This window comes from Colius striatus, chromosome 6 (assembly GCF_028858725.1).
Source record: "Colius striatus isolate bColStr4 chromosome 6, bColStr4.1.hap1, whole genome shotgun sequence".
Taxonomy (NCBI): Eukaryota; Metazoa; Chordata; class Aves; order Coliiformes; family Coliidae; genus Colius; species Colius striatus.
The window spans coordinates 25,728,836-25,745,889 of record NC_084764.1 but is presented as its reverse complement, the minus strand read 5'-3'; the positions used below and the strand labels follow the sequence as shown (position 1 = coordinate 25,745,889).

General features: G+C 44.4%; 2 protein-coding genes across 4 annotated transcripts in view; one reads left to right on the top strand and one right to left on the bottom strand.

The window, feature by feature from the left end:
* Positions 1-3,702, bottom strand: part of SLIRP (SRA stem-loop interacting RNA binding protein) — a 5,103-nt gene extending 1,401 nt beyond the window's left edge. The window contains exons 1-3 of the mRNA XM_061997526.1: positions 3,554-3,702; positions 3,340-3,398; positions 1,584-1,691 (exon numbers count right to left, since the gene is read on the bottom strand). Coding sequence (XP_061853510.1) covers positions 1,584-1,691; positions 3,340-3,398; positions 3,554-3,647 — 261 coding nt within the window. The 5' untranslated portion in view covers positions 3,648-3,702. The remainder of the gene's footprint in view (positions 1-1,583; positions 1,692-3,339; positions 3,399-3,553) is intronic.
* ALKBH1 (alkB homolog 1, histone H2A dioxygenase) lies at positions 3,702-17,054 on the top strand. 3 transcript variants are annotated; one of them, XM_061997523.1, is made up of 7 exons: positions 3,748-4,370; positions 5,049-5,353; positions 6,466-6,574; positions 10,992-11,154; positions 14,672-14,762; positions 15,803-15,996; positions 16,511-17,054. In XM_061997523.1, the coding sequence occupies exons 2-7, from the start codon at positions 5,294-5,296 to the stop codon at positions 16,932-16,934; spliced, it is 1,041 nt and encodes a 346-aa protein (XP_061853507.1). In that variant the 5' UTR covers positions 3,748-4,370; positions 5,049-5,293; the 3' UTR covers positions 16,935-17,054. The 3 variants fall into 3 exon arrangements, with proteins under 3 accessions (XP_061853506.1, XP_061853508.1, XP_061853507.1); XM_061997522.1 differs by lacking the exon at positions 5,049-5,353 and having other exon boundaries at positions 3,702-3,833; XM_061997524.1 differs by lacking the exon at positions 5,049-5,353 and having other exon boundaries at positions 3,702-3,863.

Sequence of the window (17,054 nt, the reverse complement as noted above, 5' to 3'; positions counted from 1 at the left end):
TCCCATTACCCCTTGTCCTGTTATTCTCTACTATAGAAAAGAGGGATGTCCCAACCTCCTGACACTCACCATTTAGATATTTATAAATGTTAATAAGATCACCCCTCAGTCTCCTCTTCTCCAGACTAAACAGCCCCAGTTCCCGCAGCCTTTCTTCATATGAAAGATGTTCTATACCCTTGATCATCTTGGTGACCCTGCGCTGGACTCTCTCCAGCACTTCCCTGTCCTTCTTGAGCTGAGAAGCCCAGAACTGGACACAAGACTCCAGATAAGGCCTCACCAGGGCAGAGTAGAGGGGAGAAGAACCTCCCTCAACCTGCTGGTCACACTCTTCTTGATGCATCCCAGGATGTCATTGGCCTTCTTGGCCACGAGGGCACATTGCTGGCTCATATTTAGCTTATTATCAATCAGGACCCCCAGCCTGTCCTGGTGCATGGGGTTGTTCCTTCTCAGATGCAGGACTCTGCACTTGTCCTTGTTGAACCTCATGAGGTTCCTCTCTGCCCAACGCTCAAGCCGGTCGAGATCCCGCTGAATGGCAGCACAGCCTTCTGGGGAATGATCTCTAAAGGTCCCTTTCAACTCCTACTATTCTGTGATTGTACGGTTCCCAGCCATGAATGGTTCGTGTCTGTTGGAGCAGCCTGCTTGTTGCTCAAGGTTTCACTGTACTACTGGCTCCGAGTAGCTCAGGTCAGCTGAAACACACGTAAGACTACACAAAAATCCCCTTAGTAATTAGCCTTATTTGGTGAACACACTAGATGCAAGTTTCTAATTATTTGACATGAGACCCATTAATTCATTAAGGGCTTTTGGGCACTCATTAACTCCCTGTCCTTTTATCTCTACACCAACAGCACTGCATACTGAATGTTTGGGAAGTGGTGGGATGGCCATTTCTCTGCTCTGTCATGTGCAGGGAAGCTGGATGATACAGTTGTCTGGTCTGACTAGTTAATGACACTTTTGTATGGACACTAGGCCAAAGGTTTTTAACTGACAGCATATGCTGTGTCTTGATGCCATCCCCTACTGCACTGAGGCTGCCCAAATGTCCTATTTCTTACTTTACCAACATCTAAAATGTTAAAGATAGCACGTTAAAAAAACTACACTAAAGACTTAAAAGTTATCTTGAACACAAGGAAGCAGGCAACTGATTCTTCCTCTGTAAAATAATGGCAGAAGTAAACATAGAGATTTTTTCAAAGCCTGGCTTTGTGTTGTCATCTTCCTCCTGCCACCCAACATCCACCTGCAGAACCCTGAACTAAAATAGCTGCTACTTTTACTGCATTCCTACTCCTTTATCTTAGCATAGAAGGAGGTTTTGATCACAGGTTTGTGGTCTCTCTAGCATCTATATGATCACAGACCCTCCTTAGTCAAATTGAGAAGGAGGAATAAACAAAAATGTTGATGATTTAAAAATCATTAAAAGCACACCAAGTGGCAAAATGCGTAATCACACTTGCACAAGTATGGCAATATTCTGATGTTACTGTGTCTAACCAAAGACAGAATTAAAGAGCTCAATTTTTTCCCTTTCCTCATAGAAGGAGTTAGCACATTACCTTGGCACCTTCAAGTATGTGGGAGTCCTTCTGAAACACATTCTGAGCGTCTTCTGGACTGGAGAATTTAATCCAGCAGTACCGTTTGTGAAAGCCGGTGTCTTTGTTCTAGTTAAAGAAATAAAATGCTGTTACTGTAGAAGATATTGACATATACAGTTAAAACCTTACTCCAGACACTGAAAGAGTCAGAAGTTACCAGAGCAATCTGCACACTTGCTGGTTCAGAAGCCTTTTCCACCCTTTAAGATGTTTCCTCTCCCTAGCAGCGTGCAGGGGCTTTGCCAAGGTTGCTCCCCATCCCCTTCCCCAGCAATCATTTAAAAACTTAAGACTTTAAGTTATAGTTGAAGACTAGAATAATGCACAGGTTCTTGTTTCAAGCTGCAATAGTTATCTATTATTAAGCTAGTCACAACAGAACTGACATTTAAATGGCTGCCTGATTTGAAAATAAGCCTGACAGTACTCGAAAAGCACTGAGTAAGCAGCTGCTTAAGACACTATGAAAGCAGGCTGCAATTCGAGATGAAAAGAACTGACTGCACTGAAAAGGGAAAAAAAGATATTTTTAAGAATGATTTGCCAGTTGGAAAAAAGCAATTGTCAATGAAGTGCCTTTTATCCCAGCTCTGATCCCCATCAGAGCTCACAAACACTCTGCCACTTGGATTGTGCAGCATGACTGGCAGCACTTTCAAACACACAGGAAGTTTTTTTCCCCCCTAAGCTGCTGTAGTCACGCTGCTTGCTTTCAGGATCCCTGGGATGCCTTCATTAAGGGGTCTTATGCTGTTGACAGGTTTTTGTACCTCTGGCATTAGTGAACACTCCTAAAGCAACCACTGAATGAAAATACACACGTGCATCGGTTTGGCTTTCCACTTCCATCAGTGCCGGAGGCAGGTTCAGAGGAAGCTGCCAGCCTTGGCAGGGGTGTGATGCATTCTGCCCTGGCACTGAGAAGAGAGCCTGGCAGGTGGATGCCTACGCCTCAGTGTTCAGAAATAACCAGACTCTTCCAGACTTTCTCATTTCCAAACTAGTCCTCACCTGATAGTGCTCACATCCGCTCACTAACAAGTTCACAACACGCTGAGCTTAACAGAACATTACTTCACTTGGAGAAACAAGAGCAGGCAGGAGAACCTCTCTACTCCTCCAGCAATGATCTGCAACTTACCCGCAACAGAGAGGGAAAGGAACACTTTTTTCAACTGTTCATCTCTAAAAAACTGCACTAGATACTATTACCCTGACCTACATGCTCCAGATAAATAACCTTTAGGGCTGAGGCATGAACAGCTGGCAGCTTGGAAGTATGCTCAAGAGGCTGCTGGTTTTTCGTTAGCCCTGCACTCAGCATGGACAGCAGTAAAAGACTTTCTAAGTGAGTGAGACCCAGCACATAAACACTTTATCCTTCTTCAGAAGAAAAAAAAATAACACGATACTAGAGAAGCTCAGAGCAGGTTTTGAGCCGTTATTGAAAAATGGAAATACGAACAAGGCCTGAGAGATGCGGATGGAAACCACCAAGCTTCAATGAGGCCTACAGCTTGCAGACAAGAAGCAGAGAAGGGTCTATGGGTGGAGAGCACCGGCAATGTGACTCGAGCACGAGGCTTCCAGAAAGCAGCCGCGGCGGAGCGGGTGAGCAGGCGCACGGGCTGGGCCCCGGCAGTGCGGCCAACCCTGCCGTAACCCGGCGCCTCGTCCCCGTTTTACTGAGAAGACACGATGAGCGGGTACTCACAAACGGCAGCTGGCACCTCTGCACGGACCCGAACTGGGAGAAGTACTCCTTCAGCTCCTCTGTGGGGAAAACGCACAGCTGGTGACACGGGCCCGGCACCCCCGCGCAGCCACAGCCGCAGCCGCGGCCTGTGCCGGGACACGCGGCCGCGCCGCCTCCTCCCGCGCCAGCACCGGCCGGGGCGGGCCGGGGGAGGGACGCAGCGCAGACTCACTGCTCGATACCGTCCAGGGAACCTCGGCCACGAAGATGTCGAAGATCGCCCTGGAGCGGCGTCCAACCGCCCGCGCCGCGCCGGCCGCCGCCATGTTGGGAGCTGCGGCTGAGGGCGGGCGGCCCCGCCCCGGCAGTGCGCGGCGCCCCGGGCCAACATGGCGGCCGCCCTGACGCGCGAGGGCGGGGAGGACGCCTTCCGACGGCTCTTTCGCTTCTACCGGCAGCGCGACGCGTCGGACCTGCGCGGTGTGGTGGACTTCTCCGCGCCGGGGGGCCAGGTAACGCGCGGCTCGCCCTGCTCTCGGCCCGTCCCGCAGCGGTGTGGCGGCGGGTCGGCGCGGGGCCGCTGCTGCCCGCCCTGCTCGACGTCACGGCCCCCGTGCCGTCGCGGGCTGGGAGCGCTACCCGGCGGCGCGGAGCCTCTCGTGTGGTGCTGCAGTGATTGAACGCTCGTTGCCTGAGCAGAGCCGAGCAGCGGAGGAAGAGAGCGCAGCGCTGAGTGCCCCGGTACCCGAGGCCTCGAGCCGGGCCCTGGGGGCCAGCAGCCCGCAGGGTTACGGGCCCTGCCCGGCGGCACGAGGGCCGGCCTAGGCACCACACGCAGCCACACGTTTGCCACCTTCGCTTATCCAGTGATCTCCCTGTGCTGCAGCTAATGGAACCGTGTGTTGCTTAAGGGAAGCAAAGGAACATGTGGACAGAATAACTCGAGTTTCATTATTGGAGCTGGAGCTGTGTCCTGGGCCTGAAATACCAGGCTGAGCTGGAGAAGGAGCTGGGATCAGCTTCCTCATGCTGTACTGTGGGGACCCAAGGTTCTTGCTGTTTTTCTCTTAGTGAAGTTTCTTCCCCTTTGTTATTCCTGCGTTTGGCTTAGCTATCAGAGCAAGTCTGACCATGGCAGTGGTCAGGGGCATGCAGTCAGGAGCACGTTTGAAAGTAGTAGTCAACATGATTTGTCATCTGCCATGTCTTAAATAATGAAGAAGCAATCCTTTAAACTCATCTTCCATTTTGTCACCTCACAAAAGGGTATCTGCTCAAGTATTGTTAACCAGGGATTTTCTGTCTAGGAACCTGTATGGAAAAAAGGGACATAGACAATATCATTAAAATGAAACTTGGCCAGATTTTTTGTAGCCCAGGTGCTTAGCCTTTTCTTTTTACTGTTCTATTTGAATATATATATATTTTACTGTCTTTTCAGGCTATAGTTTTGATAATGGGACACAAAACCTGACCCATATGAAATCATTCAAGGCGTTAGCATTAAACAAGGGAGTTCTTAACATTTCAGCCTTTCTTGAGCTTGCAGCAATCCTTTATCAAATAAAGGATTCCAGTATTACAGCCCTTCTGGGAAATTCAGAATACTTGAAAGCACCGCAAGCATCTGCCCCCTCTTTGTATTATTCTTTTTGTGCCTGTTGATCAGTTCTAAGATCAGTTGATTGCTTACTAGTAAAAGTATCTTTTATTCCATTTTCCCCCAGGTTAAAAACATCTGACTTTTCTATAAGAGGAGCTGCAGGCCAGGCATATTGTCCCACATACTGTTGTTTCCTTTCTTTCAAAAACTGATTGAGCTCTTCAGTGAAGTGTGACATATCCCAGCTGCCCTGCCACCAGGCTTATTTAATTGATTCCACACATGTAATTCTTCAGCATAGAAACAGCTCATGTGCTCCAGAAGCCCCGGCAACAGCTGGTGTGTCAAGCAGTTTGAGAAGGCAAAGTGATGTCAGCCTTATTCAAAGAAAGAGCCTTCCCAGGGACATTCTGCAGACAGGACTCTGAAGTAAGCTCTTCAAGGGTAGCAGTCACAAAGCTACCTTTAGCAAAGAGATGAAAAAAATGATAAAACTGAGCACATTGCCAGAGCTGCAGCCCAGCACTAGTTTAGAGTTTTCTTAACAAATTCTATGTATATCATCTAGACCCATTGCTCAGGATGTTAACCAGAGCTGCCAGCCTGCAGAGAGACTGATTTACACATTCAACACTGCAGGCTCTGCGTGTACAGACCTTAATTGCATGCACACTTTAAATTGTCTTAAAGTCTTACCTGTTTCTGCCTGCTTATTCCCACTGTGGCTGAGTCCATACTTTTGCACAGCCACAAGAGCTGGACTGGGGAACTAAGCCAGAGTAAAACCAACGTATCTTTACCCACGCTAAGGCAGCTCCCAGTCCTAAGGGAAAAAGAGAATGGGAACACAGTGGATGAGTTTGCGTTTTTCTGCAAGTGTTGGCTTACTGCAGCTTATATACACGTTATTGTGACCCAAGAGAGAACATCATGAAAATGTATCTTGTTGAGCCTTGAGCTGTTGTCATTGTTGTTGGAAACAGAAGTGGCAATGTGGTATTCAGAATTTACAAGGTTTCTGCAGTCCTTCACATCAGACAACTTTGGCTACTCCATCACTGTACTCCTTCTGCTGTAAATTACAGATAAGAATAGTCAATCTGCTCTATGGCATCATGAGCAACTCATATTTAGAATATTCTTTGAAGGTATAAAGTGTTATGGGTACTAAATACTGCATTCCAAGGGAGATTATTAGTTACTAGGATGTTTTATAATGGTGGGGCTGTACTGTGGAAATGAACAAATAATGACTTTTTTTTTCTCCTCGGTATAAATGGTTTTGGTTTTTTATGAGTGCCTGATTCCTGAGTATTGTAATAACTGTAGGTATGTTTTGATTCTTGTGTTGAGTACATACTAGTTCATTAGCAGCATGCCCTGTTCTGGACACAGTTGCTTAGACATTAGTTCTGCAGTACAGTTGGCATTTTCATGAGACTTACCTTGGAATATGGTAGGACTCTTTCTTATAGGTATTCTTTTTGGATGGGTTTAATATTTATTCTTTTTTTTTAACAAGTTCTCTTTTCTTTTGCCAGGTGTTCAGATCAGAGCTCAGTGTTTCCTCAGTCAGTGATCAGGATGCCTACAGAGCGGGGTTACAGCCAATTAGCCAGTGGAAAGCCTATGGCCTCAATGGGTATCCAGGTAGGTACTTCGGATTTCAAGAAAAACACAACCTTACTGCTGTGGATTCAGGCATCTTCCATCTCATCCTCCTTGCTTTGCCTGAAAAAAACAAATTGGGGTTTGTCTAAGTGTAATTTCATGTTATTTTAAGTGCAGGAGGACAAACAAGTCAGCTGAAGGGTGAGATGTGGCAATGTATATGAAGGTGAGAAAGAAGAGCCAGTTGTTTGACAGACTGATCAACCAGACTGTCCTTCATGAGAATGGATTCTTGTTGCCTTTGATAGAAATTTTATATTTCTATAGCATCTATTTTTCCTCAACATATATAATCAAAATTAGACAAGTGAGTGAAATACAGTCGTTTCAGGGCTAGAGTGTGGCTTCTACTTGCTAGTGTAGAACACTGAATAGAATAAGTGAATAAGAACCTCTTGTCTTGTTCAAGGTACAGAGTAATTTCATTAGGCAGTTTATTTCATTAGGCATTTTATTTCAAAAACTGAAATGCATTTTAGGTTTTCAGGTCACCTGGTAGAATCAGAGGAAGATGTAAGGTTGGAACGGACCTCCAGACATTTAGTCCAAAAGTCTTCTCCCTTCTGAAAGCAGGATCGAGTTGAAAGTTAGATCAGGTCCCTCAAAGCTTTGTACGATGAGTTTTTTAAATCTCCAAGGACAGAGTTTACATGCCCTCTCTGGGCACCTTGTCTAGTGTTTGGCCGCTCTTGTGATTTTTTTCACCTTATAGCTAATCAAAATTTCCCTGGTCTCAAAATTTGGTTGTTGCCTCATAGTCTTGCAATGAGAAGAATCTGTCTCCACTGTCTCTGTAATGCCCCTTTAGGTAGCTCTGACATAGAACAATATGTAATCAGGCTGTATTGCCACGAGGGCGCGCTACTGACACGTGCTCAATTTGTCCTCCAGCGCCCCCTGGCCTCTTGATTTAGAGCTGCTCCCTGGTCTTGGGCGCTCAGGCGGTACTGCTTGTTGCATGGGGTTATTCTGCCTCGGGTGCAGTGTTGATCTTTCTGAGGTTCTTGTTGGCCCATTTCTTCTGTTTGTCACAGTTGCTTTCAGTGACAACAGTAGCTTCCAGCATATGCACTGCAACCCCAATTTAGTCCTGTCTGTAGGTGTGATGAGAATGCACCTCCCATCATCCAGGCTGTGGATGCAGATGTACTTATCAGTCTTGGCTTCAGTATCAACCTGAGGTACGCAGCTCATAACAACCACTGGTTTGACTTTGAAACATCAAATCACTGTTCTTTAAGCCCAGTGGCCCGGCAGCTTTTGCTCACTTTTTAACTTTACCCATGAAGTCCATGAGCCTCCAGTTTGGCTCCAATTATGCTACTGCAGGCCAACTGGAAAACTATGCTAAAGTCAAGGCACATGGCATCTCACTGTAGCAGGCAGTAAGGCTGGTGAGACAAAATTTGCCTCCAGTAAATCCACTGTGTCTGGAAACGACTGTCAGGAAAGTTTGCTCCATAATCTTGCCAGGGATTTTGGTAAGGGTGATGAGTTTGCAGTTCCCTAGATCCTCCTTATCTAAGGATTTTTGTTTGTTTGATTTTGGTTTTTCTCATGTTTCTTTTGGTTCCTTGGGACTGCACTCAGTGGCTGTGAGGGTTGCTATGAAGCCAACCTGCCATTTCTGCAACTGAGGCAGCCATGCAGTCATCTGGCATGGTTAATACACGGGAACTCAGTAACTTTAGGAGAACGACTTCCAGTTCTTCTTGCCTCTATAAATATTTTGTTCCACTTACCTATCATATTCTAGCTGCCCTTGCTTGGTTTCACTTCTCATTTTATGTCTCTCTAAACATCTTTCCCAGTAATTACTCCATTTTTCTCCTGCTTTTACAAAGAAAACCTTTCACTAAAATGGAATGCAAATACATTAAGAGATTTTCGGTCCTTTTCCGAATCAAGTGGTGTGTGGACAGGAATAATATTTTATCTTTTTCCAGCTACCTTTTTCTGGTCATCCTAAAGCACCATAAGGTATTTAACCAATTGCACTGATAGCCCTCTGAAATAAGTTAGGATTTCTTCTGTTTTGTCTATGGACAAATGGAAAGGAATTAATTTGGTTTTGTCCCCACGGCGAGCAATGAAATACAAGGCTGAGGAGGCTGAGTGAATTTCTGTTGTGGTGTCCCAGTACTCTGAGATGTGGGTAATGCTGTCTTTGGGTCTTTGTAACTGACACAAATTGATTTTACGAAGGGTTCTTGTAACTAGACATCTGTGTGTCTCATCCTTCCTTTGGCTGAGGCTGGAGACCCCTTTCACTAGGGGTAAAAGAATTCCTAGTGTGCCACAAGATTTTACTGCAGTAAGAGGATTGCATCTGCTTCCTCACAGCAGATTCCTTCAGTATACAGATTCCAAAATAATTTTTCTTTTACCCATCCCACTCAGATAAACACTTTCAAGGCCAAGAGGTTCAATCGTGTTGCCGTCAAAAGCTTGTCCATGGTGTTCTTTATGTACTTCCTCCCATGTGTAGTCACTGGTTTCTAGCATTGTTGACCCTCTCAGGAACTATTAGTCTTGAATGTTAGTGTAGAATTCTATAGTAAAATTCTGCAGCTGTTAGAAATTGAGGATTTTCTACCTTTCATAAGCAGCACAGCAGTAACCCACTTTTTAGTTGTTCTTGATTTTGTAGATCTAGACCAATCTTGGTTTTGGGGGAATATGTGTTGAAAGGTTTGGAGAAAGACGGGAGTGTGCTGTAATCTTCTGGTACAAGAATCATAAAATTTGGATCCTTGTTCTCAGCTCTGTGTGTAAGTAGTTCTCCAAGCTTCAATTCCTTCATTAATACCTGGGGATAATACATACACAGTAGAGCATAATTTCATGGATGTAGTGAAGTGCTTTGAGAATCCCACATCAAAAGCTGTAGATGAGAAGGGCAATGTTCATATTATGTTCTGTGCAGAGGCCAACGGAAAGTAAATGTAATGCTTCTGGCAAAGAAACTTCCTGTAACCAGACCTATCAGAAGGCTGCTGTAGTCTGAAGGTGCGGGGAATGCAGTGGAATGAATGATGATATTTTATGAATACACTGAAGGCTCTCTTTCTAACCCATTAATTTAATCTTGTGAGGTCCCTGAGATATGCTGTCAGGAAGTTTTTTTCTGTGCTTTTATTACCACTTTCAAAAGGCTACAAGGCAAGTTTTACATCCTACTGAGACTCATAGCTTTGCTTCTTCCTTTCTCATCTATTTTTGTCTCTGTTTAACTTCATAGGACTGTGAAGTTCAAAAGAGACAGTAGGGGAAAACCTTTAAGCCTCCTTTTCCTTTGTTCCTCCTATACCCTTATCTCTCTTTGTATATGACTTTTATATTGGTGAATCTCACTGGATTGACAGTCTTCGAGAGAGTGCCTTGATTCTTAAGAGTAGGTGTAATAGCGATTATTAGTGTCTCCCCGTCAGACACTCCTTTACCAAAACCATCAACCCTGGCCTGGCAGGAAACATCCCCAGGGTGCTGGGCTGAAAATTCCAGTGAAAATCCTGTTAGCACTGCTGGTGATGCTGCATCTTGTGTCAGACTCTTCTCTGTTAAGATACAGACCAGATCAGTCCATTACATCTCTGCTAATCCTCTTACTTGGGCTGCTGCTTGATCTCTGCCTGTGTGTCTGCTTAAATTGAATGTGCAGACTAGCTGCATATATATTTTGTTTCATTAAATACTTTGTGTTGTTAATTAACTGTGACTGCAAAGTATTTGCAGTCAGCAATAAGCAATTTGGGATATAATTTCACTTTCATCCCCTTTCACTATTAGCATAGCAAAATATAGAGATTGATACAACCAGGCTTACCTGGAAATACACATGAAGTAAAGAGAGAGGACAGTTTACATTATTACAGAGTTGCTCAGCTGTGGACTGCTCGCTGCAGTTCATGACACTGAAGTAACAATAAGACAACAGTGTGAATTCAGAGGCAGCAACAAGGTTGGTTTGAAGTCTAGAGAAACTAGGCCAGAATTACTTAAATTTCACAGAGTTCAAGAGAAAAATCTTGCTGAGTAATTTCAAAATCAAATTCAGTACAAAGGAGTTTGCTTTCCAAGTTCTTACAACTTATGTATCTGTAATCAATGTGCCTTGCACAGGTATGACCTTTATTGTCATTTTTCATGTGCACCAGCATTGTCTGCCCTCACCTTCTACCTTATGGCCACCATTTGTTTGTACCACAAAAACAACAGGTTTTAACTTAACTGTGCACACCTGTTAAAAGATTTCATCAGCTTACATACAGAATCTGTGGTTCCATGTCTAAGGTGTTTATTTAGTGCCTTCAACCCCTGCTCTGATTTTAGGAAAAAACAGGGAAATGCCTAATCATACCTTTTTGCCACCCCCTCCCTTTTTCTCTGTGGTCAGGGTTTATTTTCATACCAAACCCTTTCCTTCCGGGCTGCCAGCGTCACTGGGTGAAACAGTGTCTCAAGCTATACCCCCAGAAACCCAATGTCTGCAACCTGGACCTGCACATGGCTCCTGAGAAGACCATTGATCTATGGGGACAGAGCAAGGAGCAGCTGAGGTAGGTCCACCATAGCCTTTGGTGATCAAAACTAATGGAGACAGAAGGTCTCACCCCTGCGAAGTGGGAGCGGGGAAGGGAAGCTGGAAAGGTTCATGTCCATGCTGGCAGTACACAGGTGGTGTCAGGCATGCCAAGTTAAAAATCAGGTTTTTTGTGGCTTAATGTGCATCCTTGTTAATTCTCTGCTTTCATACCCACAATGACATTTTATTGTAGCAAATTACTTCAAAGCCATCAGTCAAATGTAAAATAGTGACCATGGCTGATGTCTTGGTTCTTGGAAGCTTACTAAGCTCAGCTACAAGTGAAACCATGAGGTCCCTCTAGCCTCAGTTTTCCTGAGGCAAAAAGGATCCTTTCCAAACACCCCACTCATGGTAGCTTTTCTTCCCAGTCAGCTGTTAGACCCAGTAAGTTGTAATGCAGAGGCTGTTATCTGCACTTTTTTGAACTTCTCAAGTCAGATGGTTTCTGTGTTCTTATTTTCCAAGGTATTTCCTTGTTTTGGTGTCACAGAACCATAGAATCGTTATGGTTAGAAAAGACGTTTAAGATCATAGAGTCCAACCACAGTAGTTGGGGGTTTTTCATTCCACCTGAGATGGTGATTAAATGTGCCATTTTAATGGCAATCCTGTTTACTCTGAAAGATTGTCACCGGTTCTGAGTTCTGTGGCTGATGCAACTGCCTTTCCTCTGTCTGATTTGCAAGTTAATGGAGAACTTGTCCAAGTTTTGAAGCCAAGTAGGAAGTTTGAAAGTCCAAGTTTTAAACACTCTTTCAAATTAGTCACTTGAAATACGTGTGAGACAGATGCTATTTACAGTACACAATCTTTTAGTTATTTGAGTATTTCTCATTACCTTGTTGATTTTGCTGCTCATTTTTCATGGTGATTGTTTCATGTGATGCAGTAACCAGAATACCCTACATCTCTCACTTTCCAACTCAGTCTCTTAGCAAGATTGACATGCTGAGATTTTTCTTTAAAAATACTGTTAACATCTACAAGGTGTGGAATGGCAAAAGCAAGATTTGGACTTCTAGAAGGCAAGTTATGCCCCCACTTGTGTTTTCCAGGCTCAGTCAGAATTAGTTACAGAAATTCAGGCAGCTTTTTTTGTGTTCTATCAAGGATGAAAAATTATTCTTTCAAAGTATTGTATCTTGTGGCCTACAGCTGAAAAAGGTGGGGTACTGTTCCAGCTTGACAGGCCTTTCCCAGCAGCACCTCCTGCACACACAGAGAACATCAGAACAGAGGTTAATTTGCAGGTGAATCTAGCTCAGGTGAAAACAGTATTTGGAAGAGTGATGGTTGGCAGAAACACTGGCAGTTTTATTAAGCACTTTCCCTGAGTCTTAAGTGAGGAAACTGCTATATTTGTACTTTTACCTAGAGGACAGCAGAACAAACTAGACAGCTTGTCTAGTGTCTGGAGTGGGAGCCTTTCAGGGAGAGGAAAAGAGCACTTAACTAAAAAAGAGGTCTGCTTCCAAGATTGGACTCAACTTTAATGCTTTTTAAAGCCATCAGGAAGGTACATAAATGTGCTTGACTCATAGCTTGTCTACTCATTTCAGGATGTGGGAATCAGAAGGCAGGGAGAGTCCATACAGTTCCTAGAAATGTATGCTATGCTTTTTTATCATAATGGAGTTTGGATATTTTCTTTAGTGCTGAGGAAAGGGGGTGGAGCATCCCTAAAAGGGAATATACACCCTTGTGTATAAGGAGAAAGCTGGGGGGATTTTATGGATGCATTCATCTACCAGTGAATAAAGATAAAAGGGTGCTCCAGACCAAGGCCCTGCTGTTTAGAATTTCTCTGTGCTTTCTTGTAGGAGCACCTGCTGCTACAGCTCTAGGAACTCACGGTTTCCAGATACACAATAGTCAGACTTCCCTCTCCTTAGCAATTACGTGTGAAAGCATGTGCAAAATACTCAGTTCTGGGAACAAGGGGCCTACTGAGCATATCAGAGTTCCTGCTGTTGTGCAGACACTCAGCACTGTAGCAGAAGGAGGAGGAGGGAACTTTCAAAAGGCACGTGGGACAAGTGGTTAGTTGTGAACGTGAAGTTTGTCGATTTAAAGACGTAGAAGAAAGAGTTGTGTGCTCTCCCTTTTCTAAATGTTGTGCTGCTTGCTTGTAGGCTCCATAAATTGTTCGAAGCAGCATGTGTTTGACAGTTACTGTGTTGCTGCATTATGGTAATTGCAGTTGTTATTACCCTATGACCAAGACAGAAACTGGAAAGATGACTTGACTTTCAGTAATCAGTGAGCTATAAAAAATTACTAAAGGTAAAGAAACTGACCTTTTACTCCCATTCCTGGTTTAGCTTAGGAGCTATCAGTACAGTATAGGTGAAGGGCAGAAACAAGCTGTTGATCCAAGTAGAAAAGCACATTAAATGCAGATGCTTGGCTGAGGCTTGACCATGGCAACACAAATATGAATCCTGTTCTCTAAGAGAGCACGTCTTGCTGCACTAATGAGGCTATAAATGAGAGACAACCATCTGGTGCTACCGTTTATCATGATGTTCTGAATACATTTCCCTTTTCTTTCTTTCTTTACCATAAGATATGACTTAACTTGAGAAAAGAAGCTGAACTTGCTGGAATAAGTCGGCTAGAAGATAGATATGTTACCTTCCTCTTCGTATTTGTCATTAGCATGTTTGTATCTGACTTACTATAGTAATATTCTTTGTAACTTTGTAAGGACTTTTCCCTAGACTGCAGTACAAGCCCACCCCAGAGATCTCTTCCTGCCTTCACCATGTTCAAGTAAGAATGGTGAATTGGCATGTGGCTTCAGACCACTGAATCCCTCTGCATTAGGGCTGTCTCTTCAGAAGAATGGGTGTCTTTGTCCTGCAGAGCAGTCTGGATAGCAGACACCTGCAGTCTACTGTTCTTGACATCACAAGAAGTTTATGCTCATAGCTAGAGCAGTCTTGCTTCATACTGAACAGTGAGGCAGTCCATCTGAAGGACTTCTTGCCGAAGTACCAAGTAGTAGAACTAATGGTCCTTCGCAGTGTGGTGCAGCTTGATATGCTTCACTGTCAGACAAAGGATTTCCCTTTCTTATCATTTCCCATGAAGTGCCTAGAATATTTTTTCCATGTGTTTGCAGCTTTCAGATCTGCACAGATTCTGTTCTTTCAGGTGCTCCAACAGTACATGTTTTCTGACTTCTAAACAGGCACCAGTCCCTGGCATTGTCTCCACCTGATAACCCACTATGTACCATGTTGGAAGCCAAGCCTTCAAACTGACAGCAGTTGGCAGTAGGCCCTATGGCTTTCACCAACTGCATCAACTGAGTTTTCAAAGTCTTTGGAGGAAAAAAATAATGGCACTTGAAATAAAAGTTTTGCATTGATGGGTTTTAATAGACTGTCACGTGGATGAGTGAATCTCCTTACTGCATGCTGCACTACCAGAAGACGCCTCCAAAATTAATACATATCCTATTTCTTTTCATTTTGCCTTTGCAGAAGGAAAGGTTCCAGTAAATGGGAACCCAAAAGCTTATTGGAGAAGCTGCGCTGGGTGACCCTTGGTTACCATTATAATTGGGATACTAAGGTATTGAAATTAAATTCTTCTCTATTTTTCTTAGCTATAAGCACTCAGAGTGGCAGACAGAGGAGGGTGTGGTGGAATAAAATGCTTATGATCGTACAAGACAGTTTTGAGGAAAGTCTGTAACAAACAGTGCAGGATTTAGCAGCAAAAGTCCATTGCTGCATTGCTTCCTTTGAAAGGTAACATGGTAGAGCGCTCAGCTCTAGACCTGTGACTGTATTTCAGGCTAAGTGAATGGTTTTACTCTACCAAAAGAGATGGTCACAAAAGCATTGTTAACTGCTTGAGAATGACCTTGAGCTTGAAGACAGCTAGTTCTGAGAAACTACTCCTCTTTGAAGGAGTGGTAGAGAGCAGGAAGAGACTGCTGCTGACGTTGCTTTGAACTTAAGAGTCTGAACCAGTATAGTACAGTCTCGCCAACTAATAGCTATTTTGGGGCTCCTGATGCACAAATGAACTTTTTCTTAAGACTGAGTCAGATGGAGGCTGAGGAGGGATAACAGAGTGAATATGCAAGCTTAACGATATGTAGCACATACTTAACCTGATCTGATTTCAGCCTTATATTCAACATGTCAGTCCATTATTCAGTGATCTTAATAAAAACTTGGGTTATTCCCTTCCAGTCCTCTCAGAATCACTCATGGGAGAGAGGAAGAATTAGGTTTGCCATTGGTTCTTGTTTGTATTGCTCTTCGAAGGACCAAAGATGCTCATTTCAGAGTTCAGATTATGAGATAAACAACTGTCCGCTGGCAGCTTTAGCTAGTGACCAAGTAGATCCTCAGGTCGTCAGTACTAATCTTACTGATGTCAAGTTTGCCATCCAGATATCATGATGAACTGAGTCTCTGGAAAAGAGGTAAACCTGCTGTGGTTCTGCCTTATGTCGTAGTCATTTTCCAGACAAATGTGGTGTCCCTCTTCATGACTATCAGCCAGACTTCTGAGTTCTCTCTTCTGAGTTTGTTTCCAATTGTATTTGCTGCTCTGATGTTCTGGGTGTGGTTTGTTTTTTCCCCCTGCTCTCCTTCCAGAAGTACTCAGCAAATCACCACACTCCTTTCCCCTCAGACCTTGCGTTCCTGTCAGAGCAAGTGGCTGCAGCCTGTGGGTTCCGGGGTTTCCAAGCCCAAGCAGGGATCTTGAACTACTATCATTTTGACTCTTCGCTGGGAATTCACGTGGATGAGTCTGAACTAGACCATTCTCGGCCCCTGTTGTCGTTCAGGTGAGGCACAGAAAGCGCTTGAGTGCTGTGCCAGGACCGATGGCTGTTTTCCTCTGGTTGTGTATGCTTATGGAAAGTTGGTGTGATGCAGGTTGCTCATTGGTCATATCACGTTCACTCACTGAAGATTTGAATAGTAGGAAACTGTGGCTCAGGGGTGTAGGTTTTGCTGTAAAGACTGCTTGAGTAGCATGGATGTGGTGCCTGGAGTGGAAAAGCTCTTTGCACAGAGCATGGCTCGGTGCTAAAGCAGCAGAGTAGCAACTGGGTGCTAGCAGGTAAGGATAAAATACCTTGGCAGAGCTTCAGACCTGGTGCCTAACTTGAACCAGGCCTCTTAGTCTGTTTTCCATGTTGTCATTGTAAAATTATTACTAGGAATCGTCTGGTTTTCTTGTTTGGGATTATTATTTTTATAAAAGGATTTAGCTGCTAATATTTTCTTGCTGTATGTATAATTATTCTCTCCCTGAATTTGTTTTCTCTTCTCCCTCGATCCTCATACCATCTCTAGTTTTGGACAGTCCTCTATATTTTTGCTTGGGGGCCTGAGGCGAGAGGAGGCCCCAACAGCCATGTTCATGCACAGTGGAGATATCATGGTGATGTCTGGCTTCAGCCGCCTGCTGTACCACGCTGTCCCCCGGGTCCTCCCTAACCCTGAAGGGACAGCGCTGCCTGCCTGCCTGGACCAAGCCCTTTCCTCAGACCTTCCTGTGGGCTCAGTCATCGAGCACAGCTCTGAGGAGGATTGGCAGGTCTGTGCCAAGTACTTGCAGTCTTCCCGCATTAATATGACTATTCGGCAGGTGTTGGCTGAGGATCAGCAATTTCCAGAAGAATGTGGGACAAATGGGAAGGGCCAAGCACCTTCTGAAGACAGTCACCGTCAGGAGAGTAGCAGAGCCAAGAGACATAAGCCAAATACAGACAGCTGAGACCAGGGGGTCACGCTGACATGGACTGCACAGGCAACCTCTATGTGGAACTGGGAACTCACGGAATCATACCAGAAGTCACTTGTCCATATTGGGATTAATAAACTTCTGCAGAATAAA